The sequence below is a fragment of the Populus trichocarpa genome, chromosome 14, assembly GCF_000002775.5.
Source record: "Populus trichocarpa isolate Nisqually-1 chromosome 14, P.trichocarpa_v4.1, whole genome shotgun sequence".
In the NCBI taxonomy this organism is placed as follows: domain Eukaryota; kingdom Viridiplantae; phylum Streptophyta; class Magnoliopsida; order Malpighiales; family Salicaceae; genus Populus; species Populus trichocarpa.
In genome coordinates, this window is record NC_037298.2 from 208338 (window position 1) to 236029 (window position 27692).

At 31.8% G+C, this 27692-nt stretch overlaps 2 protein-coding genes and 1 long non-coding RNA gene across 3 annotated transcripts in view; all 3 read left to right on the forward strand.

Annotated features, from left to right (window-relative positions):
* Nucleotides 1-5403: 5403 nt before the first annotated feature.
* Nucleotides 5404-6851, forward strand: LOC112324017 (uncharacterized). The gene has a single exon (XM_024584384.2). It carries the CDS (start codon nucleotides 5491-5493, stop codon nucleotides 6022-6024), a length of 534 nt encoding a protein of 177 aa, XP_024440152.1. The 5' UTR covers nucleotides 5404-5490; the 3' UTR covers nucleotides 6025-6851.
* A 12439-nt stretch (nucleotides 6852-19290) lies between these two features.
* LOC112323986 (uncharacterized) lies at nucleotides 19291-21235 on the forward strand. The gene is made up of 2 exons (XR_008057259.1): nucleotides 19291-19473; nucleotides 20812-21235. It is a non-coding gene; the product is annotated as an uncharacterized LOC112323986 (long non-coding RNA).
* Nucleotides 21236-24001: 2766 nt separating this feature from the next.
* The window catches only part of LOC7464759 (putative disease resistance protein RGA3), a 75498-nt gene continuing 71807 nt past the window's right edge, over nucleotides 24002-27692 (forward strand). Inside the window, exon 1 of the mRNA XM_024585129.2 lies at nucleotides 24002-26081. Within this exon, the coding sequence (XP_024440897.2) occupies nucleotides 24144-26081 (1938 nt within the window). The 5' untranslated portion in view covers nucleotides 24002-24143. The remainder of the gene's footprint in view (nucleotides 26082-27692) is intronic.

Consider the following 27692-nt stretch of genomic DNA (forward strand, 5'->3'; position numbering starts at 1 on the left):
TAGCCACAATTAAAGTAAAAAAAAAAAATTGAATCTTTAAACATGCATCAATGCGCAACATGAAGCTACTTATGAATGCAAAAAAAACCAAAGAAGGAAATTTTTTCAGCACCCAATCAGCCACAACCAAGAGCAACAAACTTGAAGTCTAGAACATCCACAATGGAACAACATCATAAAACAACTCATGAATGCACTAATCTTTAAAGGAAAAAAAAAGGAGCTGAAAAGGACCTCAATGGTTGGCCTTACCAGCAAAATAAAACCACATAAGCTCACCCAACAAAGTTGGAAACGAAGGAGAAGAGGCCTTGCATGGCAAAGAAAACCCAAAACCAATAAAACCAACGTATAAGATCAAAAAATTGCTTCTTTTTTTAATGTTAATTTTTATTTACAAATAGTTAGTTTGTACTATCTTGTTAATTACAGCTAACAATCCAGGAATGACTGACCTGTCCCAAAACCAGTTGTCAGGGTTGTTGCCAACTTCATTGTTCAGCTTGGTCAAGCTTCAGGGCTTGTCCCTGGATCAAAACTAGCTGTCAGGAAAAGTCAGGAAAAATCCCAAGCCAAATTGCAGGTCAAGAAACTCTTACACTTCTTTGAGTTCTAATAGTCTTATAGGTCAAATTCTTTTATCCATTTCAAGCTTCAAGGCTCTGTCAAGGTTGTTGTCTTCCTACAAACCAAATCACTAATTCACAATCCCCAAATCATAACAAAGAATCAGTTGATTAATCAGATAGCAAAACAAAATTAGTGCCTCTTAGCATCAAGACTGCATTATGGAACTTAACTAACCAGAATTCATCTTGATTTTAGCATCAAGACTACGGCCTTGGAAACTTATAAAGTCACTGGCATATCCTTCTTGCACTCTTCACTGCATGTATCAATTCAACAAAACAAAACACATGAATTACTTAAATTTGTTGTCTGCTTTTCATGCCTGGTGAATGGATTAACACAACATTCTGGCACTTCTTTTTTCTCCTTCCTTTCTTTCCCTCTCCCCATCATAGAAATAATCTCTCTTTCCATCTCGGTTCGATGGTTTTTTTTTTTTGTTTTGTTTCTAATAAGCGGATATTTTCCCATGTATTTCCATCCCTTTGTTTATACTTTTAGAAGTTTTTGAGAGAAGGGTTTTTTACTTCTTTTGCATAACCACAGTTGAATTGTATTTACTTTTGATCTTCAGGTAATTAATTTTTTAGTGATAAGTGTATTTTATTCGAAAATGTTTCCATTTGCTATTGATAGATGATTTTGAGGCTAGTTTATGGACTATTTGACTCAAGGGGGTGTTTGTAATTTGTGGGTTTCGGCAAGTCACCGAGTAGGTGGCTGATTGGATTGAGGGGTTGCGGGTTTGGATGTATTAGCTTTAATTGTTATGATTTATTTACGAGAGTTGGTGAAAGTCTGAAACAAAGAAGACAATTTACTTGCATGAAAGTCTGAAACAAAGAAGACAAAAGGCATGCTCGGTATAAACAAGATATGTCATAATCCAATTACCGAATTCATAACTGTCACATAGACAATATTTCCTTTCAAGATTTCATACTTATACAAACTCGAACTTACATACAAACTTATCTATTAAATAACTCAATAAGAGTTCAACGCAACAGTAACATCAAAACTAACTTTATAATATAATTAATTGTTTTAATACAAGAGTTAATACAAATTCATAGTTGTGGGGTACTAATTAGACATAAAAGAAAAGGTACAAATTACTACCAAAAAAGCAGATTCTGAAGGTCCAACAAAAATGACTCACTAACAAGCTATAAACCTGAAAAGATAAATAATGAGAGAGTGAGTTCAACAACTCATTGAGTAGATAATGTTCAATATACACACACGAGATGATATAACAATGAGGAATGTATATACAATTATGGTTTTAGGTTCTTATAGGAAGGTTTCTCAAATAAGTCATAACAAGAATATCATAAGGTAAAGCTCATCACAAAATTAAAATGCAATGAGCATGAGGCTCCGTACTATGGGATGATCAGTCCACACAGGTTGGTCACTACTCCGACCAACTAGGGTTCAGATACGATGAGCACAAAGACTAACACTATCCTGTTAGCATGGGTATTCTGACTGGCATACCATAGGTTCATAATCATAATCACTGCTCAACTCGTGACATCAATCAAATGAGGAGCTGTCATTTCAGAAGTCAATTATATATTATCAAGAAGCATGATCCAATTCTTATTAACAACTCAAGTATCTATAATATTTCACATGCATATGGAAAATTATCCACTCACCTGACTAGAAAGCAAACATAACTTGAAAGCAGATACTGAAGGAAATCCTACTGATATCCCACTGGTAGAATATCAGGATTATCTGAATAAAAAGAAGACATATTCAAAAATGAATCGAAAGAGCATACAACCTATTTAATACACTTAACTAAGGGTCTATTCCATAACCCTATATGTTTTTGAACCAAAACTAGTTATTTTTCCCAAAAACCCGAAAATTATATGGTTTTCCCGAAATCTAATTCATAAGAAAATAAATAATAAGACTTGATAATAATTTACTAAATAACCCTCAAATATTAGTCAAACCAATCTAAAAAATCTAATATTACAACTAGGGACCAATCTAGAATTTTATAAATTTTTAGGGGTCAAATTATAATTTAGTCAATTTCAAGGACCAAACTAAAATTGTCATAAATCCATGACTGTACTGGAATTTTTCCCATAATTCATCCTCAATTCTGTCAAGCAACTCTAATTATGCTCCAGGGACCATTCTGGAATTTTGTCAAATTTTTAGGGTCAAATTGTAATTTTTATCAAATAGGAGGACCAAATTGAAAGTGGTATAATTCATAACTATACTGAAATTCTGCCCATAATTCATCTTTTCTTCTATCCAGAATCTCATATTACGCTCTAGGGACCAATCTGTAATTTTTCCAAAGTTTGCGGACTAAACTGAAATTTTCACAAATTGAGGGACCAAACTGAAATTTCATAATCTTCAACTAGGGGTGATCATTTTCGGTTTGGTTTTTATAAAAAAAAAGTAACCAAACTAGTTTTTTTAAAAAAAACCAAAACCGGTTCAAACCGATCAGTTTCGATTCGGTTCCGTTATTTTAGAACAAAAACTGGTTTTTTTTTTGTTTTTCTCAGTTTTTTTGGTTTGGCTCGGTTTTTCCGGTTTAGCTTGGTTTTTTCCAGTTTTGCTTAGTTTTTTTTCCTGTTTAGGTTTAGTTCGGTTCAGTTTTTTCGGTTTCATGCTTATAAACCGAAACCAAACCGAACCAGTCAATTTTTTAAAAATTCTAATCGGTTTCATCGGTTTTTTTTCACGGTTCAGTTTTTCCAGTTATTTTTTTCTGGTTTTCTCGGTTTAATTGGTTTTTTTGTTTTTTTGCTTACCCCTATCTTCAACCTCAAACCCAAAATTTCCACAGAAAATCTACTATTATCTCAAGATTTCTAACTCAAATTCACAATTTAAACAAAATCATAACTCAAAATCATCATCTTTACCTATAATCTTCTAAAATCAACTAAATAATTCATTATCCATAACAATCAATCCATAAAATTCAAATCAATTCATCAATCAAACCCAAAATAAAATCTTCAAAACCCTAATATTCAACAAAACAGAATTCTATAGCTAAAGAAAACACATTATACACATCGAAGCATAAATCTTATCATTTTAACTTATTTTCTCTAACTCCTTTCTCCTTCCTTTATCTTTCTCTCTTTTCTCTTCTTCTTCTTTTCCTTTTCTTCTCTTCTCCCGTTACTCCCCCTTAATTTTCAGATCCCTCTTTCTTTCTTTTTTCTATTTATATTTATCAAGTTTTATTCAATTATCATAGTATCCTTTATTTATTTATACCTGCTTCTAAGCCTCCCAGTAGCTTTTCCTACTCTCATTTATTTATAAACATCACAAGATAATTATATAGTGAAATATACTAAATACCTCAGCTATGATCAGTCTTGGATGAATTCACGTTGATAAAATTTGCCGAAATCCGCTAGCTGTCCTTCAAAAAATATTATATAGTTATTCTGAGAAAAAAAATTTATTTAAAAAAAAAGAGCATCTGAAACTTATAACTTGTAAGCTGTCTAGTCTTTAACTCTAACTGATTTAAAAGAATTAAAAGTATACATGATTTATAAACCCTACAGACATTGCCAATGGTGATGACATGTCGTTAGTACCCTATACCTTCATTCCTTGTCGTTTAAGGTTCGTGAAATATTGCTGTTTTTTTGACAAGTTGCAGGCAGTTTCCAGTTCCCTATACGTTCGTGGCGTGGCTTGTACATAGGAAACGTGTCTCCTTGTAGGAGTTTCTCGTACTGTGAGGTGTCCTGCATGCTGCTTTCCTTTCTGAGTTTGCAAACATGTTAAACACCACCACTTCTCAGTTCTTGCATTCATCAGTACTCCATTTGTCTGCAGGTCCTCTAATAGGGAATAGAGTTTCCCCACGGACTCCTCTCCCGTGGTTGAGATTCAGGTTTTGTCTCTCTCTCTCTCTCTCTCTCTCTCTCTCTTTTTATTTATGGAACTTATTGTTATCAATATAGTACTCACGAGTGGTTTTATGTCACGACTGGAAACAAAGAAGATGAGGGCTAACACAGAAGAAGAGGGATTTAATTCAAATCAAGCATAAACGACAGCGTTGGAAGGAAGCGGCAAAGAATTTAAAACATTAGTTAAACGGTTGCGTTTCATGCAGCCCGGATAATTCTAAATAAAATAGTCAAGCCACGTGTAATGGCTAAGGGAAATATAGAATCGAGGGAACAGTCTGGGTTGTGATAAATACCCTAAGGATGTAACAGAAACTTTTACTTTTGATATAACAGAATTCAGTATCCTTTCCTAATTTCTCTCCTTCTCAATCGGTGTGTAGGGAAAAACCCCATGCAGAAACGCATGACATGTTCTTCCTCACTCCTTCAAAACTTCTTCTCCCCTCCCATGGTATTTTGATCATCCTCTAGAAAACGAACTTGCAGCATTTTATTTATGGAAAAACTGAAAAATTATGTAGGAAAAAGGTGAAATATTCTTCTTCTATATATATGACGTTCAACGTTTGTACTTGGTACTAAGGCCAGAGTCTGGAGAGAGAGCGGTTGAGGAGAAGCAATTCCCTCAATCTGGCTTCAAATTTCAGCAGTATTGATCATGATGGTGGAAGTAGTAGTGCTTCTGCAGGCAAGAATGGAAGTGAAGGTGGGCGTGGAAGCCAGGTAATTCATTGTAATAGATTCACAATGGCTCGAGCCAGGGCGTGGAAGCCAGGTAATTAATTGTAATAGATTGTCCAAAAATATGTGTTTAATATATAATATGCTAGTACTTTTATTTTTTCTCTCAAAGTTTTACAATAGAGTTAGTAGTTAGAGCAATGAATGTGCTTTCTTTTTTCTCTTGGATTGTAGGTAGTGAACAATGAAAAAGAGCCCTTGTTTGAGATTGATAGAAGAAATGGGATGTAAAAGTCTTCCAGAAGTCAGCATTGAATTTTGTTGCAGTTTCATGGACATCAATTTGATCATAAATATTTTATTTACTTGTTGCATCTCAGAGGAATATGACACTGCTGCGACGAGAGGGCTTCGACACAAGTATCCAGCAAGAGCATTAGGAGAAGGCATTTATCGGATACCAAGGCACAATCCAGGCAAGAGAATGCATGCTCATTTGGTGTACAAGCTAGAATTGCCATCAAAAGACAAGGAAAACGAGCCTCAAGAGTCGCTTAACATCGAACGTGAGGGCTCATTTATAATTCACATAAAGAATCCCGATCAACATGGTGGCAGTTCCCAATTTACAAGGTTTCCAACTCACCTACAAGGCCAATTTGGGCACAAAAAGTTTGTTCGTGCTGACCCACCAGACATGTTGATTTACGAGGGATGTGAGTTGCTGTTGATATCTGCTTCGGATGCCATAGAAGAGGAGTGGGAAACTAATCTGTAGGCAGATTCTAAAGAAACAGAACAGCAGAAGGCCAAAAAAAGAAAAAGAAATTACTGCAGCTAACAAATGAAGCAAGCAATGAAGAATGACAACCTGATAATGAACAGCACATGAGCAAACATAGAACAAAAGTAGGTAAGAGGCCGCTATCGGAATGCAACCGTCCTCAACAACAACAACAACAACAACCCACAATCGAAAGCAACAAAAAGATGGAATATATAAGATAATAAGTATTTCCAAGCCAACTCTTTGAGAAAGGAAGGTAATGTGCAGAAGAAGAATTAGAGCAATTAACTGTAATGTTAAAACTTGTTAGCCTATATTGTGTGACTCGTCATTCTTTGACGATACAGGATACCTGTAAACACATGAGAGGAAAAGGTAGTTGCAAATGTCTGCAGGAATTCTAGCATGCCAGGGAAGAAATCCTTTTGCTGCCATCTAAAGATGGCTTCTCTAGCAGTCCGGATGCCAAGACCACCCTTATAATTTCCCCTGGCATCACCTTTACTAAACATCTAGATCAAAGAAGCAACTTGCTAATTTGTTAATATACCCACAAATCCTCCTAGCCAGCCATGCTCATACTCATAGTATAGAGCGGAATTGATGGCAGCAGCAGTGGGAGTGGAGTGAATTGAAGTATTCCAGGCACCTAATTTACTGTGAGCTGCAAAACGACATGGACAATTGGAGGGTGATGTGGCAATGAAGACTTGAATACACTTTATTTTAAGAAGAAACTCAATTTTGATAGATTGGAAACATTAGAACATAACTGTTTATCTCATCTTGTGTGTTTGGTTTTCATCTACTCATCCTATTCCCCGAGTTTGGTTTTCATCTACTCATCCTATTCCCCGAGTTCCCTACATTACTCTAGGGTCCTTTAACTAATGTTAACAAACATTAAATGACACCCTCCTTCCCTTAAGCAAAGAGCAGATCAGTGAAAAAGGAAACGAAACTAACCTGGATTAAACGACACAGCAGGAACAGTGCATAAAAAGGCAGGAGCACCAAGTTAAGGTCAAAATAAAGTTATGGGCTCACCACTTGTTAGGAAGCTTTCTTGACGTAAGCTTAAAAAAATATAAGAACCAAATCGAAATGAGAAAGGACAGACACAAACCTGGAAGAAAAAACATTGCAGGTAACAGCGGACGCCGGACGAAGTTTCAGCAGACCTAACTAAAGCGCTGAAGCTATCTAGCTTTAGATGAAAGGGTGTCAGTACACCCTTTTTTTCACAAGCTGTGAACTAAAAAAGCAGCAAAATCCTTAAAAGAAAAGCGAAGAAAGTAGTCTGTAGAGACAGATTCTAAAGAAACAGAACAGCAGAAGGCCAAAAAAAGATGGACCCAGGCAAAGTCGATATCGAAACCATTTGAGAAAAACATTTAGCTATACGAAAATGAATGCAGTGAAGGAAAACCATACCTGCTTAAGAACCAGCTGAAGGGTCATATAACCCTGACAAAGGCTATTCGATCGTGCCTAGTCAAAGGCAATCAAACACACACAACATTCCTAAACTCATCATAAAACCACTAATCAAAAATAGGAGGAAGCTCAGACATGCTCTTAAACCTGATCAAAAAGTGCTTCCCAAAAAAGAAAAAGAAAAAAAGAAATCAGCAGGGTCTCTGAAAAGAAATAAAACTACGAATCATAGAGAATAATTGCAAATCACGAACTGGAGCAACATCACGCAACCAAATCCATGGAACATCAGGTGGTTGCCCCAGCAAAAGGTCGTCAAAAGAGCCGAAATCCTGAGAAAGAAAGCAGAAAATAACACCACTGAGCTAAATTCAACTATAAATAAATGAATAAATTCGGGACAATACATGGGAAAAAAACTTTCAAATGAAAATGGGTGAGAAAAAACAATGGAAACCTGGAAGATAATAAAAAACCAACGACGGTAAATTGAATTCCAATAGAGCTACACCACTGTGCAGAAGAGAGAAAGCAGGAATGCAAAACCATGTAAAGAAAAGAGATAGATTAGCATAGCGACTCAAATCAAGCTGAAAATTCATACCTAAACTCTCATCAATCAAAGTTGATGCAAGATGCACTCCCATTGGTGGCTTCAATTGAGAGGGAAGGGCAGGGCGGGAAACCAGGTGAAGAGAGGCAGAGTAAAGGCAGATGCAAAATGAGTTGATGAGTCAAACGCAATAGGCAGCAGGCCCAAGAATAAAAACAATCATGCTCCCAGCCCAAAGCCCAGCAACATCACCCAGACAGATGGATAAAAGGCCAGGCAAGATAAGTTGACCGTGAGGCAAAATGGACTGCTGCTCCAATGATTGAATAGAGACACGTGTCTTGATGCCCAGTAGATTCACCAATCGTTTTATTATTTTTTTTATGTTATAAATATAATTAAAATTAAAAAAACCTAGTTAAGGTTGTTTTTTTTGTTGGAAATGATCCAAGCGTGTTTTATTTTATTTTTGATGGTTTGTGGCATATATTATACAATACATCGAAAGAGATTATTTTTGTTGTTTTTTTACGATGCACTCTCTCATATAACACTGGTATTGCTTCTTTTTTTAAAATACATTTTTATTTTGATTTTTGAATTTTTATTTTACGTGATTTGGTACCTTTAAACCTAAATTAAATATTAATTATATATTTTTTTTAGAAGTGAAGGTTGAATCGAAAGATAAGGGATTGAAGTGAAAATCTCAAATAACATAGAAGATTGGTTGAAAATTTTGTTAAAAAAAATTATTTTAGTCCTCCATCTTTTTTAGATATATATTAGATGATCAATCATTTGAATTTTAAAGGAATACATTTTAATACCTAACTTTATTTTTTCTATTGTTTTAGTTTTCTCAATAGAGAGTTATCAGATTTCAGCTTGGAGAGAAAAAGTGATTGTTGGGAAAGATTTCAACCACCAAAACAATTTCGACCATCAAAAGGTTTTATATAACGAAGGGGTTATAATTAGGTGTTTGTTTACTTTGAAAACACCAAAAAAAAAATATCTAAGCTCGGGAAGATTTTTATTTTGAGTGGATTTTGAGTTTTTGGCAATTTTTTGGTGGTCATGAACTGGTTCAAGGAGGTTTATAAGGTGTTTCCAAGGTATTTTTTTTGTCAAAAATAGATTGAAAATCAGTTTTTTAGTAAAAATAATAAAGAACCCGATTTTCCAGTTGCCAGCCTGTCACATTAACTGGATTTTGGATTGTATAAATAATGTGTTATCTACTGATACAAACAATACATAATTTTTTTAAAAAAATGTTAGGGCGGATAACACGTTCGGCCCCTGTTAAATTAAAAAAAAAGGGTTCATAATTAGGTTTGGCCTTATAGACCTGCATGTGAGCCGTTGCTTTATTGGGCAAGACTTAAAGGTGGCTAGCCTGTTTGGAAGTGTGGTTGCAATTGCTTTTCAAAGTGTTCTTCACTCGGAAATGCATCAAAATAATATTTTTTATTTTTTAAAATTATTTTTGACATCAGCACATCAAAATAATTTTAAAATACAAAAAAATATTAATTTAAAGCAAATAAAAAAATTAAATTTTTTTAAAAGCGTTTTTGAAACACAAAATAAATTAATAACTGATGTTGGTGGTTGTAATTGGTTATCATCCCTGACCTAGTTTACAACAACAATAATAAATATAGAAAGATTAAAAAAAAATAGTATTTAAAAAAAAACAGCCGAAAAGAAAGATAAATAACAAAGAAATAACTTGGTTAATTTTGATTACAAGGAGCTAAATAAAAAGCTGCTGCGAGCCAAATGTTCTCCTGAGTGCAATGGAAGAAGCAAACTTTTCAAACCAATAATAGTGCTTGGGACAGAAAAAATCGATATTCCTTTCTTGGATTCATTTATCTAGTAATATTGTTAATAATTGAGGGTATAATGGTTATGTCCGGTACCATATTACTATTAGATTTTTTTTCTGAGTTTTTGTTAAGTTTATTTATTTTTTTAATAAATAAAGTCTATGTACTACTGACTACTAACACTACTTTCTTGGATTCATTACACGTATCAAGAGGATATAGGGAGAGGGAGGGACCCTATGCTTTAAAGTTGTCAACACGCTTCGATGGATTTGGACACGCAAGATAAGAAGGAAGGGTCATTTTCTTCACCTTGGTTCGTGGAAGATGCTGCCAGCTGCAATTAATCAAAAGAGGGAGGGATTCCTGTTTTGAATTTGAAACCGTATCTCATCATTTCAAAACACACTTTATTTCGATTATTTGAAAATATATTAATGGTTTTTTAAAAGTATAAATTTATTAAAATATTTTTTTATTTTTTAAAAATTATTTTTAATATTAATACTTCAAAATAATTTGAAAATATAAAAATATAATAATTTCAAATAAAAATAAATAAAAAAATTTCAAATATTTTTAAAATTGATTTTCAAATACAATCACAAACATTTACTTCATCTTCCTGAGTGTGATTGTTGGTTTTAGAGGTTAGTTTTGTGTATGAAATTCATAAAAAAAAAAAATTAAAAAGTTAATTTTTACAGTTAAGTTTTGTCTATAATTAAATTCTACCTCACCTCAACATCAATCACAACTTCTAAAAAAAAAATACACTTTAAATGAATTGTTCAATCCCTTTTTTTAAAAAAAAAAATTTAACATAATATTTTTTTATATTTTCATATTATTTTTATTTTAAATAATTATAAATACTAACAATTTAAAAACAACTTTGATCTATTCTCAAATAACTAGTTTCACACCAAACTTCTCTCTGTCCCGGGCTCAATAAATTTTCTTTATTTTTAGACATCAATATTCATTAATAATTTTTTTTTAATTTAACCAGACATTTATATTCATTAATAGTTTTTTTTCATTGTTATTTAGGCATGGCTGTGAAACTTATGGTAATTGAACATTTAATATTTTTCCATTCTTGGGTAACTTTTTATTTGTAATTTATTTTAATTATTATTAGAGGCTAATAATTGAATGAATGTCTAGTGATTTGTGATAATTTAATCAGGAATGGTTGCATGAGGCTGTAAAGTATAATTTCCACATGAGGGGAGGAGTAAAAATGGTGAAAATCACTAAAGTTAATAATTCAAAAACAAAACCATTTACCTGATCAAAATGAGATTAGTATTTATGAGATTAATTATTAATTAAGAGGTGAGTTTGTGTCAAACTAAATTCAAACAAGTTTGATAATTTTGATGAGAAATCAAATGTAAATCATTGCTTAACATGAAAGAAATGTTTTTCTTTTCTATTCAGGTTTTGTTTATATATTAGAATTAAAAAATATATTATAATATGTGCTTACACCATTTTCTTGTGTAAAAATCTGCTTTAGTTTCACTAATATAAATTGAGAGCCTTGAAGGAGTAGTTGACACCTGACTTCAAGCGACAAATCTGGTCAGCAAAAAAATATAAAATTAATTTATATATTATAAGCAAACAAGATTACGGTTGTTAGGGCTCTTTTTTCTCTTCTTTATTACTTTACCTCTTATTTTTAATTTTAATTTTTACTCTTAAATTAATTAAAATATAAATAATAAACTAATAATAAAAAATAAATATATATATTTTACTTTTCAAATTCTAATATTTATTAATCTGCAAAAAGTTAAACTAAATACAATATGCCGACAGAGGTGTTTGTAGGATTTTATTAGCCATGGCATGACAGATTGACAACGATGGTTCATGGAAGATGCTGCTAATAGCCATCAATCAATTAGTATAGGGAGGAAGGGACCCTCATGCAACTATGGTCTAAAGTTGAATGTATCTCATCATTCCAAAACACACTTCATTTCATCTTTTAATATTTCACACCATACACTTTTTTCTCTTTCTTGTGCTCAAAATGTCTTTTTTGCTACCAAAAGAAACTACTTTTTATTTTTTTTTAATTTATATTTTTTTATATCAGTTAGTTCTCTATAATTATAAATTTATTTTAATTTTTGTATTAAAATAATTAAATTATTATGAAGTTAGTTTTGTTGTTACTGTTGCGTTGAACTCTATTGATTTATTTGAAGGATAAATTTATATGTAAATTTGAGTTTATACAAGAATAGAAGTAGAGAACAACCTCATCTATGTATCATCATGAATAATAATAAAAAAGAACAAGACAGATAATTAGTGTGAAACCTGCTTACTTTCATCACAATTTGTTAACTCTGGTCATATATATATAAAGAAAGAAAGATTAATTGGCGGTAAGATTATAATGACCAGCTAGCTTACTCCAAACATCCAAGAAAATGTAATTAACTGTTTTTTTTTTAAAAAAAATCCTGTCATTATCAAACTCAACAACTTGCTTCATTAAAAAAAGAAAAACAAACAATAAAGAAAGACTTCGGCAGAGAGTAGACACAGAGTAATTTTTTAAAATGAAGGACCCGATGGAGCAATAGGTGGGTGCACACAAGAACAAGACAGATAATTAGTGTGAAACCTAATTGCCAGTTGTGACCACCCAATTAAGACAAAATCATTATGAGGTAGACTATGTTAAGAATATCAGAAATCAGTTTTCTGATACAGGGTGGGGTGCACGGTTATTAATGTCAAATTCAGTAATTATTTTAGTTTTCTAATGATGTTCATGAATATCCATCGTTTAGCCAGACCAAAAAAAAGAAAAAAAAAGAATTGCAGCAGAAAGCAAGGGGGCATCTCGCAGTATCACATGGCAACACACTTCTGTAAACTATTAATATGGTCAGGCACATCAGGGTGCGGTGCTACCTATGTATTAGCACAACACTCGAACAAAAGTCCATCGGCAAAGAAAACCCAGCTAAAAACAGGGGTTAGTTCATGTGATTCTGGAAAACGCAGCCACCTTGAGTGTTTTTCTTTATATGAAATCAAATACAAATATGATATCAAATAAGTTCAAATAAACATGGATCAATAATAATTAATCTGATTATTGACAATTAATGTGTTAGGGGGTGATCACATCGGATGCGCGGATCGCAAGCTCTCTTGTCTGCCATTTGTTTTTGTCCCATTTGAGAAATATAATTGAGGGCCTTGAACAAGTAGTGAATGGATGACGTCATACTGCAATAATACTAAATCATATGACAAATCTCATCACATTAATCGAAAAAGATGAATCCTAGAAAGCAACTGGCCGGCCATTAGAATACTTTTTAACTCAAATATATGTTTATATAAAGAAAGACTTTGCAGAAGACTGTACGTAAGATTAGGAAATGCAATTAAATATGTTTGTTTTTTTTAAAAAAATCATGTCCTTAACAACTTGCTGCATCAAAAGGAAATTAAGAAAGACTTGGAAGAAGACTTATAAATTATTATTTTTTAAATAACATTAGACAGAGAGTGGGTACAGTGTAATTTTGTAATTTTTCTTGTGAGTTCTTGTGTTCTAGAAAGAGTAATTACGGAAATTCAATATATATAGATTAATAAGTTGCTTCATCTTTGACTCTGTCCTCCGTTTAATGCGAACATCGGATCGAGGGAGTTGGCTGGCTACATATGCAGCAGACGACGAAAGGTAGCTAAAAATGTAGTGAGAAATTTACGAAAAATGTGAAAGGAAAAATCTTCAAAAAGTTAAACTAAATACATTAGAGCATCTCCGGTGAAAAATAGGATCAATGGTACAAGTGTAATTATGATTATTTTTTAACATGTTTTTTATTTGAAAATGCATCAAAATAATATTTGTATTTTTAAAAAATTATTTTTGATATCAGTATATCAAAATAATCTAAAAACACAAAAAATATATCAATTTGAAGCAAAGAAAAAAAATAAAATTTTCAATTTTTTTCAAAAGCGATTTTAAAAAGCAAAAACAAACAGTGTTTTACGAAACTCAGTTAAAAAAACATGTAAAAACTGCTTTGTAAAAACTTCATTTCAAACTCAATTTTTAAGTGAGTTCTGTGGTACAAAACGCAGTTTAGTTTGTTACCAAATACTTTGCTACGTTTGTTTCACCACAAACACAAAAACAGCTGAAAAACAAACGTGGCCTAAATGAATGTTGAAATCATTTTTTTAAAAAACTAGATATTTTTAATATAATAATTTTTTATGTTTACACATGGTTGTTATTTTAAATAATTATAAATAATAAATACTTTAAAAAACAACATTATCTATTCTCAAATAACCAATTTCACACCATATTTATCTTCATACCGTGCTTAATATTTTTTTATATTTTTAAATAATAATATTTATTAATATATATTTTTTAATTTAACACATCCATATTCATTAATAGTTTCTTTTTCATTAGTATTTAGGTATGGGTTTTTATTTGGAAATTTAATATATTTTTTTATTTTTTTAAATTAAATTATGTGAAAGCTCGTTTAGAATAAATTATTTAATTTAATAGGTATAAAATAACTTAGATTATAGATAAATATAAAAAGTTTTTTTAATAAAAGCTTTATGTATAAAACCATGGTGTTATGTATGATTGATTGATTGATAAGTTAGCTGAAGAAGAACACATGGTTTTCATGGATACAATGAGTTGCTATCATGTTAAATATGTATATATAAAGAAAGACTTGGCAGAAGACTGTAAGATTAGGAAATGCAAATTAAATATGTTTGTTATTTTAAATTATGTTTTTTTAAATATGTTTATTTTTCTAGATTTCTTGCTTTATTTTGGTATTTTAATGTGAGTTTATGAATTAATTACTTAGTTTATTTTCTTTTTGAGATTTTCTAGTTTTAATATGGATAATATATCTTCTAGATTTGAGAGGCAAGGTAATCTTAGTATAAAAACCAACTGTAGAGATATTCCTCTAGGTGGCTGGCTGCATATGCAGACGACGAAAGGTCTAGCAATATCTCTGCTGGTGTTTCTTTTATTAGCCATGGCATGACAAATTGACAGTGGCTGCACACTTAGATGGATTTGGACACGCAAGATAAGAAGGAAGTGTCATTTTCTTCGCCTTGGTTCGTGGAAAATGCTGCCAGCTGCAATCAATCAAAGAGGAAGGGACCCCCTGTTTTGAATTTGAAACCGTATCTCATCATTTCAAAACACACTTCATTTCATCTTAAATAATTATAAATAATAAAATACTTTAAAAAACAACTTTATCTATTCTCAAATAACCAGTTTCACACCATACTTCTCTCTAGCCCATGCTCAATATTTTTTCTTTATTTTTAGACATCAATATTCATTAATAGTTTATTTTCATTATTATTTAGCCATGAGTTTGGAATTGGACATTTAGTATTTTTCCATTCTTGGGTCATTTTTTATTTGTAATCTATATTAATTATTATTAGAGGCTCATGATTGAATGTGTTAGTGATTTGTGATAGCCTAATTACGAATAGTTGCATGAGGCTGGAAAGTATAAATTCCACAACATGAGGGAAGTAAAAATTGTGAAAATCACTAAAGTTAATAATTCAAAAACAAAACCATCAAAATGAGATTATTAATTAAGAGGTGAGTTTGTGTCAAACTAAATTCAAACCACTTTTATAATTTTGATGAGATATCAAATGAAATTAGGTGGGAAATGCATGTTAGGCCTTCCCAGGATGTTCCGTGGATAAAAATCTAGTGAGAAATTTACAAAAAATATAAATAAAAATGCGCAAAAAGTTATTCTAAATACATATAGCGCCGACAGAGGTTAACGTGTACATATTTTTTTTTATGTTTTAAAAGTATTTTAAAAGAGATTAATATTAAATTAATATTTTTTATTTTAAAAAAATTATTTTTGATATTAATATTTTTTTGAAAATTAATATATTTTTTAATTTTTTTAATGTATTAATATTAAAAATAATTTTTTAAAAATAAAAAAAATATTAATTTAATAGATTTTTAAATAAAAATTACTTTAATAAATAACTATAATCACATTTTTAAATACCCTGATAAATTGACAGTGGCAGTTCGCGGAAAATGCTGCCGACAGCCATCAATCATTAGTATAGGGAGGAAGGGACCCTCATGCAACTTTCTCTGCTTTAATGTTCTTTTCATTTCAAAATAACATTTCATTTTATCTTTAAAATTCTTCACAATTAATTTTATAAAATTTTTGGAATGAAGGTCCTTTTAAAATAATAAAATATAACTACAGTTATTTTTTTAAATGTTTTTTATTTAAAAATATATTAAAATAATATTTTTTATTTTTAAAAAATTATTTTTGATATCTACTCATTAAAAATTTTAAAAATATAAAAAATTTAATTTTTAATAAAAAAATAATTTTAAAAAAAACTCGTGTTTCCAAAAAAGCTTCAGCATGCCAAGTTTGACCGAAGTGCTTTGTGGAAGATGCTGCCAGCTGCCATCAATCAATCAATACAGTGAGGGAGGGACCCTCAGCTTTCAAGTTAACGCATCTCATCATTCCAAAACGTTTATAAATTTGAGTGGGTTAATTTGTTAAATGATTTTTATTTAGAAATATATTAAAATAATATATATTTTTTATTTTTTAAAAATTATTTTTGATATTAGTAGATTAAAATATTTAAAAATATTAATTTAAAATAAAAAATATTTTAATAAAAAAAAAGTAAAAGAAAGAAGTTGTAAAAGATAAAAAAAAAGGGAGGTATTGAGAATATAATTGTAGTAGCAAGCATATAAATTCTCCATTTTCCCAACTAAACTGGGGATATTAGATTTTATTCTAAATATTGTCGATAAACATTCTGCAAGTAGCGATGAGCAATACAGTAGTCGAAATCTAGGTAGCCCGAAAAGCCGATCAAGCAATTAGAATGTGTTTGAAATTATAGTAATAGTTTTTTTTTAAGTTATTTTTTATTTTAAAATATATTAAAATAATATATATTTTTTATTTTTTAAAAATTATTTTTGACATCAACATATCAAAATTATCTAAAATTATTAAAAATATATTAATTTAAAATAAAATAAAAATAACTATAACCACACTCTTAAATATATCATCCATTCAGCAATTTCAGCCCCTGACAGCAGAAACATGAAGTTGGGAATTTTGTGTTGCTTTGGGTTTTCATGCACATCATAGTACCAAAAGTCCTAAACTATACCAATCCATAAATTTCAATGAACTTGATCTTATTTTGTCCCTTTCAATTCTCTGTGAGTAAACTAGAAAAGAGCAAGAAAACCCCATATTTCTTTTCCCTCGTTTGTTCTTCTTAACCAAACTGGCCAAGAAGTGCAAGCTTGAAAGTCTCGAATCTTCAGAAATAATTTACTCACATGAAAGTCTCAAATCAAGAAGACAAAAGGCATGCTCAGTCTTGGGTTATAATCAGTCGTGATTTATGATAAAATAATCACTAAAAGTTGCAGGAGGCTGGAAAGCATAAATTCCACAACATGAATGGAGTAAAAATGGTGAAAATCACTAAAGTTAATAATTCAAAAACAAAACTATTTACCTGATCAAAATGAGATTAGTATTTATGAGATTATTAATTAAGAGGTGATTTTGTGTCAAACTAAATTCAAACAAGTTTGGTAATTTTGATGAGAAATCAAAATGAGATTAGGTGGGAAATGCATGTTAGGCCTTTGGAAGATGTTCTGTGGGTAAAAATCTAGTGAGAAATTTACGAAAAATGTAAATAAAAATGCGCAAAAACTTATTCTAAATACTTACAACGCTGACAGAGGCTAATGTGGAATTGTTTTAGCCAAGCATGACAGTGCTTTTTTTATTTAAAAAAAAGTGTTTTAAAAAAAATTAAAATTTTATTTTTATTATCATTTATTTCAATTTTTATTTTACCTTTTTATGTAAAAATAAAATAAAAATGATATACAACAAGTTTTTATTGTTAAAAGTTTTTGGTTCCATAGGGTTGACTGGACTTTCTGAAATTTCTTTTTAGTTGTAACGTTAAATTATAAGGACTTTTTAGTTATTAAATCAATTATAATAACAATCCTCTATTTTTTAAAAAGTTTTTATTGACTAATTGTTTGGGTGTTCAAGTTAGTATTAAGATACTTGAAACCGTATACTTGAAAACTACGGGCAGAAAAGAAGAAGCAATATATAAATAGCATGCAAAACTTCAAAATGAATAGAGTAATTTTCTCCTTTTAAAAGGAAGGAAACGAGCAATCACTGAGTTCACAAATTATATTAATTATCCCTAAAGCAATCAGAACTGTAACATAATAATAAATGGCTCAACAAATTTATATAACAGAAAAAATAGCAGAAAATTCCAGATTTTAGAGCAGAAATTCAAAAAATAAAATCCTAGAAAACAACCTTTCGAAGAATAACAGATTACGGAAATATTGTACCGGATATGATTTAAAATATTTTTTTATATTTTTAAAAATTATTTTTAATATTAATATATTAAAATCATATAAAAATATTAATTTAAAATAAAAAAATTCAAAAATTTTAAAAATATAGTTTCAATCCTAATTTCATACACAACCGAAGTCTCTGTTCTGACACTACTTTCTTAGATTCATTGCGCGTGTCAAGAGGGAGGGACCCTCTGCTTTCATGTTGTCTACAGGCTAAGATGGATTTGGACACACAAGATAAGAAGGTAGGGTCATGTTCTTCGCCTTTGCATGACTAATTTGACAGCAGTGGTTCGTGGAAGATGCTGCCAGCTGCAATCAATCAATTAATACAGTGAGGGAGGGGCCCTCTGCTTTCAAGTTGAATGCATCTCCCCATTCCAAAACATTACGGAATTTTGTAATTTTTCTTGTGAGTTCTTTGTGTTCTAGAAAGAGTAATTACGGAAATTCAATATATATAGATTAATAAGTTGCATCATCTTTGAATCTGTCCTAGGTTTAATGTGAACATAGGATCGAGGGAGTTGGCTGGCTACATATGCAGCAGACGACGAAAGGTCTAGCAATATCATTAGGTGAGACAGATTGACAGTGAGAAATTTATGATGTTCTGTTGCTAAAAATGTATTGAGAAATTTAAGAAAAATGTAAAAGGAAAAATCTGCAAAAAGTTAAACTAAGTAAATACAATATGCCGACAGAGGCGTCTGTGGAATTTTATTAGCCATGGCATGATAGAGGGATTTTATTAGCCATGGCATGATAGATTGACAGTGATGGTTCGTGGAAGATGCTGCCAACAGCCATCAATCAATTAGTAGAGGGAGGAAGGGACCCTCTGCCACTTTCTCTGCTTTAATGTTCAATGCATTCCAATACGCACTTCATTTCATCTTTAAAATATTTCACAATTAATTTTAATAGATAAAAAAAAAGTAGAAGAGAGAAGTTATTGAAGAAAAAAGAGTTAATCTTTAGTGTTTCTCATTTCCTAACAGAGCTTTTGCAGCTGGCCTTCCAATCCCCAAGCAAGTCCAATCCTTTCAGTAGCCATGGAACTCACCCTTGTCAAAGTCTTCTCCAAGGCAAACGTAAGTAGAAACTCTGCTGCTGTTCTCTGGAAATAGGAAAGAAAGTCTGGGTAGCTATCATGAACACGAAATAGAAGATTTGATAATGAAAGATTTAGCAGTTCAAGTTCAGTAAACATGAACACATCCTTTTCATGGACACAATGAGTTGCTATCATTTATTGAAGATAGTATATTATAAGCAAACAAGATTACGGTTGTTAGGGTTCTTTTTTCTCTTCTTTATTTCCTTACCTCTTAATTTATTTTTAACTTTTACTCTTAAAATTAAATAAAATATAAATAATAAACTAATAATAAAAAATAAATATTTATATTTTAATTTTTCAAATTCTAATATTTATTAATTATTAAAGAATTAACTACAAGATTTATTATATTTTTTAATAATATATCAGTGTGGGTAAAATACCAGGATCATGTTATTATTAATTTTTTTTCTGTCTCGTTAAGTTTATTTATTTTTATCAATAAATAAAATCTATGTACTGACACTACCTTCGTACGTGGTAATCAATCAATTAATACAGCGAGAGGGACTCTCTGCTTTCAAGTTGTATGCATCTATCATTTCAAAATATAAGTTTTTTTAAAAATTTTAATTTTTTTAATTTAAAATATAAAAAAATAATATTTTTAAATTATTTTGATGTATTAATATTAAAATTAATTTTTAAAAAATTAATTTGTTTTAATTTTTCTTATTATTTTACACGATTGTTATTGATTTGTTTAATTAAAAATGTGCATAAATATTTTAATTTATATTTAAGAGTTTTTTTTATTGTAAAAAAACATGATGAAGAATTCTGCATATTTAATTTTTTATATTATATTTAGATGTTTTAGATTTCATGATTATTCTTTTTATTTTTTATTTTTTTATTGAACCTCTTATAAAAGTTTTGTTGTTTTTAATTTTACAGCGATCTAAGTTTATAGTGTAATACTATTTTTTTTCATTTTAGTCTTTTTTTTAAATTTTTTTGTTTTGTTAATATTTTTTATTCGTTTCAATTTAACTTTTAAATTTAAAATATGTTCTTGCCCTTTTATTTATTTTTTATTGCACTTTTAATCCTCATTATTTTTATTGTATTTTTTTTATTTTTTATTTTTTTGTATTGTTAATTTATGTAAGTTTAACCCTCATGATTTTTTTATATATAATACTTTCGGTCTTATAACTCGGGTCATGGTTTAAAAAATTAACAATAATTAACTTTTTTTATCTTATGTTTTTGAGATTCAAATATATATATATATATATATATTAAATTTTTTTATATAATTATTTTATTCTCATTTCATTTATACTTTGTTAGCAAATAATTTCAGATGTAAGTTCAAGAACATGGATCGTCATGTTGAGACAAACCCATAGGACCAAATCTCAGGCAAAAGAAAGTTACAGCAAAGAATAAAGAGGGGAGCACCAAATCAATGACAATTGAATGGCAATCACTGCATCAAATGGCATTGTTCTATTTTTGTGGGAACCGACAGATTAATTTGGATCTGCAGAGATTTGAGAGATCTAACCTTTTTATCTGAAGACATTGTAGCATGGCATGTCTGGGGCTGCCCTGAAAACGACAGTTTCAGGATTTACCACAGCATGAAAAGCTTCCAGAGGGACACATGAGTTCTTAAGCACTTGGCAGCATATTTTCTGATAGCATTTTTGAAAAAAATTAAAATATTTTTGGCAACTAGTTTTTAACTAAGTCAATATATACTCTAATAACAACATGATGGATTATGTTATTTCTAATTTAGTTTCTGCTATTTCGTTTATATTTCGTCTACAGTATATACCCAACTTTAAGGGCAGAAAAGTTTGAGAAATCAAACTTATTGCTTGGATGGTGAAGATTTTTTCCAAGGATAAACAAATTCTGATCTGCTGAGAATAATAGTGGCTGCTGAGAATGATAGAGCCAGTTTGATCCTAATATATAACAATTTTATTCAAGTCTAAATTGCAGTGCTGATGTGATCTGAGCAAGGCTTTACAGCCTCTCTATTAAGTTTTTCTCCACTGATATAAGATTTGCATGCACAAGACGAAAAAAGCAACTTAATTAGTTGTGGTAAATTCAACAGCCTCTACAAAACTCATTCCAACCTCAAAGTCGATTTTAATTCATCCAGAAAGTTTTAGAAACTTCAACAAGTCTTGAAAACTAAACTATGTTTAACACAACCCTGCAAGAACAAAAATAAAGATGGCAAGCAAAACCTGAGTCTATTTTTATCCAGCTTGGAGATTTTAAAAAAAGCAATGAAACAGACTCATACGTTGCTGGCTGCGTTGCATTGTTTGTAATCCAAGGCTGAGAAGGAAAAAAAGAGCATCAAATTTAATCAAAGGAAAAACACGCTTATTTATGTCATGAAAGGCAAAAGTGAAAGGCAAAAGAGAATCAATAGAAACCATGTTGCTTCTCAATGAAAGGACTATTCCTGCACGTTTTCTCATCTTCAAAGCAAAAGTGAAAGGCAAAGTCAACAGCTGAAGTTTATTTATATCATGAGTAATTTAGCAACAACACCTTGTACAGAACAATGTCGTTTGCATTCATTTTAACCACTAACTCGGTTGACTTTTGTATTAAATAGTTCTATTTAATTAGAGAAATTTATCCTAAATATTTTTTTTACCTTAAAAATATTTAAAAAATAGATATGAGTTTGGAAAGATTTTTTCTGAATTCAACCATTAAAAGTGATTCAAAAAAACCTTGTCTGGTAAACAAATTTAGTCATAAGCACTCAAAACAAAATTTGAAAGCCAATTACTCATTATTTGCATTATGTTTCACAATCTATAAGCCCATTGTCATGCTTGTCTATTGCAACTGCATTCAAAACACATTGAAGCTAGGTCTCATTGTCCAGTAAGTAACTACTTTCATCAAAAAGGAAGGGCCCCCCTGTTTTGAATTTGAAATCGTATCTCATCATTTCAAAACAAACTTTATTTTAATATTTGAAAATGTATTATAGGTTATTTTTTAAAGTATTTATTTTAATATATTAAAATAATTTTTTAATATTTTAAAAATTATTTTTGATATTAATATTTCAAAATAATTTAAAAATATTTAAAATTTATTAATTTAAAATAAAAAAATAATTAAATAATTTAAATTTTTTAAAAAAGTGTGCAAATACAATCACAAACATTTACTTTATCTTATAGAGCGTGATTATTGGTTTTAGAAGTTAGTTTTGTGTATGAAATTCATAAAAAAAAAATTATTTTTTATAATTAAGTTTTGTCTATAATTAAATTCTATTTAACCCCAACCTCAATCACAACCTCTAAAAGAAATACACTTTAAATGAATTGTTAAAAACGTTTTGGCTAGCTATACATGCAGACGAAGGTCTTGGAATGGTCGACATTGAATCTCATGGCGGGGGTGGGGAATGCATGTTAGGCCTTTGCAAGATTTTCTGTGGGTAAAAATCTAGTGATAAATTTACGAAAAATCTGCAAAAAGTTAAACTAAATACAATATGTCGACAGAAGCGAAAGTGTTTCTTTTTATTAGCCATGGCATGACAAATTGACAGTAGTGGTTCGTGGAAGGTGCTGCCACGGTGCACGTACCATCAATCAATTATTATAGCTGAGGGAGGGACCTTCATGCAACTTTCTCTGCTTTAATGTTCTCTTCGTTCCCAAACACACTTCGTTTCATCTTTAAAATATTTCTCATTTCCTAGCTGCCCTTCCAATCCCCAAGCAAGTCCAATCCTTTCAGTAGCCATTTTCTGGAAACATAAGAAGAAACCCTGCTGCCATTTTCTGGAATTAGGAAAGAAAGTCACCCTTTTCAGTAAACATGAACTCGTTTATTGAACACAAAATAGAAGATTTGGAAATGAGATGAGAAAGATTTAGCAGTTCAAGTTCAGTAAACATGAACTCACCCTTTTCTTGGACACAATGAGTTGCTATCATTTATTGAAGAGAGTATATTATAAGCAGCAAACAAGATTACGGTTGTTAGGGTTCGTTTTTCTCTTCTTTATTTCCTTACCTCTTATTTTTATTTTTAATTTTTACTCTTAAAATTAATTAAAATATAAATAATAAACTAATAATAATAAGTAAATAAATATATTTTACTTTTCAAATTCTAATATTTATTAATTATTAAATAATTAACTATGAGATTTATTATATTTTTTAACAATAACATGGTCTATCAGGCTATTATTAAAGTTTTTTTTCTGCCTCGTTAAGTTTATTTATTTTTATTAATAAATAAAGTCTATGTACTGACACTACTTTCTTACAAGCTCAGATGGATTTGGACACACAAGATAAGAAGGTGGGGTCATTTTCTTCGCCTTCAGCATGGCAAATTTGACAGCAGTGGTTTGTGGAAGATGCTGCCAGCTGCCAGCTGCCATCAATCAATTACGTTTTTTTTTTTAAAATAAATTTTATTTATTTATTTTATTTTAAATTAATATTTTTTAATGTAAAAAATATTAAAAAAAAAAAAAACGATATACTTCTTGCTTTCAAGTTGAACGCATCTCATCATTCAAAGACACTCTTCATTTCATCTCTATTTCACAACTGTCGGACCATTCTTATCTCTCTTTTCCTCAATCTTTCTTCTTTGATTTCCCAAAGAAAACAAGAGAATATGACAGCAGAGCTCTATCTTACGTTTGCCATGGAGGAGACTTTGACAAGGGTCAGTTCCATAGCTGCTGAATGGATCAAACTTACTTGGGGATTGGAGGGACAGCTGCGAAAGCTCAAGCAGTCCTTGATCATGATCAGAGATGTGCTCCCAGATGCAGCAAGAAGGGCAGTCATAGACGATTCTGTGAAGGTTTGGCTGGAGAAACTACAAGATGTAGCTTACGATGCTGAAGATGTTCTAGACGAGGTTGCTTATGAGATTCTCCGTAAAGACCAAAAGAAGGGAAAGGTACGTGACTGCTTTTCACTGCACAACCCTGTTGCATTCCGTCTGAATATGCGTAAAAAAGTTAAGGAGATCAATGGATCACTGGATGAGATCTGGAAAGATGCAGCCGGATTTGGGCTGGGAATTGCATCTCTACATGTAGAGAGTGCTCCTGAAGTTATCCGGGATATAGACCGAGAGACAGATTCCTTGCTTGGAAGCTCAGAAGTTGTAGTAGGAAGAGACAATGATATCTCTAAAATCATGGAATTGCTGATTGGTTCGATCGGTCAACAAGTTCTGTCTGTTGTCCCTATTGTGGGGATGGCAGGTCTTGGAAAGACTACCATAGCAAAGAAAATTTGTCAATTAGCGAGGGAGAAAAACCATTTTGATGTGACTCTATGGGTTTGTGTCTCTGATGATTTCAGTAAAAGGAGGATATTAGGAGAGATGTTGCAAAATGTTGATGAAACTACAAGTATGTTGAGCAATCTACATGCAATTATGGCAAAGCTTAAGAAAAAGCTGGAAAAGAAAACACTTCTTCTTGTTCTTGATGATGTGTGGAATGAAGACTATGATAAGTGGGATGATTTGAAGGAGGGATTGTTAAAAATTAACAGCATGAATGGGAATGCTGTTGTTGTTACAACCCGCAGTAAGAAAGTAGCAGACATGATGGAGACTTCTCCTGGGATTCAGCACGAGCCAGGGAGACTTTCAGATGATCAATGTTGGTCCATTATCAAGCAAACGGTGAGCAGGGGTGGAGGAGAAACAATAGCTTCAGACTTGGAGTCTATTGGAATAGAGATTGCAAAGAAATGTGGAGGGATTCCATTGCTTGCTAAAGTTATGGGAGGAACTCTTCACGGAAAGCAGGCACAGGAGTGGCAGTCAATTCTAAACATTAATATTTGGGATTGTCAGGATGGAGATAAAGTTTTGCGCATTTTTGATTACTTGTCATCGCCATCACTGAAAAAATGTTTTGCATACTGTTCTATTTTTCCTAAAGATTTTGAAATTGAAAGGGAAGAGCTGGTTCAACTTTGGATGGCTGATGGTTTTCTCAGGCCATCAAATGGGAGGATGGAAGACGAAGGCAACAAGTATTTCAATGACTTGCTTGCAAATTCCTTTTTCCAAGATGTTAAAAGGAATGAGTGTGAGATCGTAACAAGTTGCAAGATGCATGATCTAGTGCATGATCTTGCATTACAGGTCTCAAAATCAGAAGCGTTAAATCTGGAGGAGGATTCGGCTGTTGATGGTGCATCTCATATTCGTCGTCTAAATCTCATATCTCATGGGGATGTTGAGGCAGCATTTCCAACGGTTGATGCTAGAAAATTACGAACTGTTTTCTCAATGGTTGATGTATTCAATGGGTCTTGGAAATTCAAAAGCTTGAGAACTCTCAAATTGCGACGGTCTGATATCACAGAGTTACCAGATTCAATTTGCAAGCTGAGACATTTAAGATATCTTGATGTCTCATGTACCAGTATCAGAGTATTGCCAGAATCCATCACCGAGCTCTACCACTTGGAAACATTAAGATTCACTGATTGCAAGTTACTAGAAAAGCTTCCCAAGAAAATGAGGAATTTAGTGAGCTTGAGACATCTTCATTTTGATGATCCAAAGCTAGTGCCAGCTGAGGTGAGACTCTTAACACGCCTTCAAACTCTGCCTTTTTTTGTTGTGGGTCCAGATCATATGGTTGAAGAGCTGGGATGTTTGAAAGAACTAAGAGGAGCATTGAAGATATGCAAGCTTGAGCAAGTTAGAGACAGAGAAGAAGCTGAGAAGGCAAGACTGCGTAGAAAAGGAATGAACAAATTGGTGCTTGAATGGAGTGATGATAAAGGTAACATCGGTGTCAATAACGAGGATGTGCTGGAAGGCCTGCAACCTCACCCAGACATAAGTAGCTTGACAATTGAGGGTTATGGAGGTGAATATTTCTCATCATGGATATTGCAACTCAATAATCTGACGGTGCTGAGATTGAATGGCTGCAGCAAGTTGAGGCAACTCCCAACACTTGGATGTCTTCCTCGCCTTAAGATTCTAAAGATGAGTGGAATGCCTAATGTGAAATGTATAGGCAATGAGTTCTATAGCAGCAGTGGCAGTGCAGCTGGACTATTTCCAGCACTAGAAGAACTCACTCTGTCCAAAATGGATGGTCTTGAAGAATGGATGGTACCAGGTGGAGAAGGTGATCTAGTATTTCCTTGTCTTGAAGAGTTGTGCATTGAGGAGTGTCGCCAGTTGAGGCAACTCCCAACACTTGGATGTCTTCCTCGCCTTAAGATTCTAAAGATGAGTGGAATGCGTAATGTGAAATGTATAGGCAATGAGTTCTATAGTAGCGGTGACAACGCAGTAGTACTGTTTCCAACACTAAAAGAACTCACTTTGTGGGATATGGATGGTCTTGAAGAATGGATGGTAGCAGGTGGAGAAGTTGTTGCAGTATTTCCTCGTCTTGAAGAGTTGAGCATTAAGAGATGTGGCAAGTTGAAAAGCATTCCGCTATGTCATCTTTCATCTCTTGTACGATTTGAAATTATAGGATGTGAGGAACTGAGTTATTCGTCTGGTGAGTTTCATGGCTTCACGTCTCTTCAAATTTTAACGATACGTAGTTGTTCAAAGCTGACATCCACTCCAAGCGTAAAACACTTCACAAATCTAGTGGAAATGAGCATACGGTGGTGCCGTGAGTTGATCTCAATTCCTGGTGATTTTCGAGAATTGAAATATTCTTTGAAGAAATTAGATATTCTGGGATGTAAATTGGTAGCTCTTCCAAGCGGACTACAATATTGCGCATCTCTAGAGGAATTGCAGATATTGTTTTGCAGTGAGCTTATCCATATCAGTAATTTACAAGAATTGTCTTCGCTTCGAAGATTAAAGATAATGTATTGTGAGAAGCTCATCAGTTTTGATTGGCATGGTTTACGACTATTGCGTTCTCTTGTTTATTTAGAAATCAGTTGGTGTCGGAGTTTGAGTGATATCCCAGAGGATGATTGCTTAGGCAGCCTCACCCAACTGAAGGAACTAAGAATCGGTGGTTTCTCAAAGGAGCTGGAGGCTTTTTCTGCAGGACTTACAAACTCAATTCAACACTTGAGTGGGTCCCTCAAATCCCTATTCATATATGGATGGGATAAACTGAAGAGTGTACCCCGCCAACTTCAACACCTCACTGCCCTCGAGACATTGCATATAAGTGGTTTCAATGGAGTGGAGTTCGAG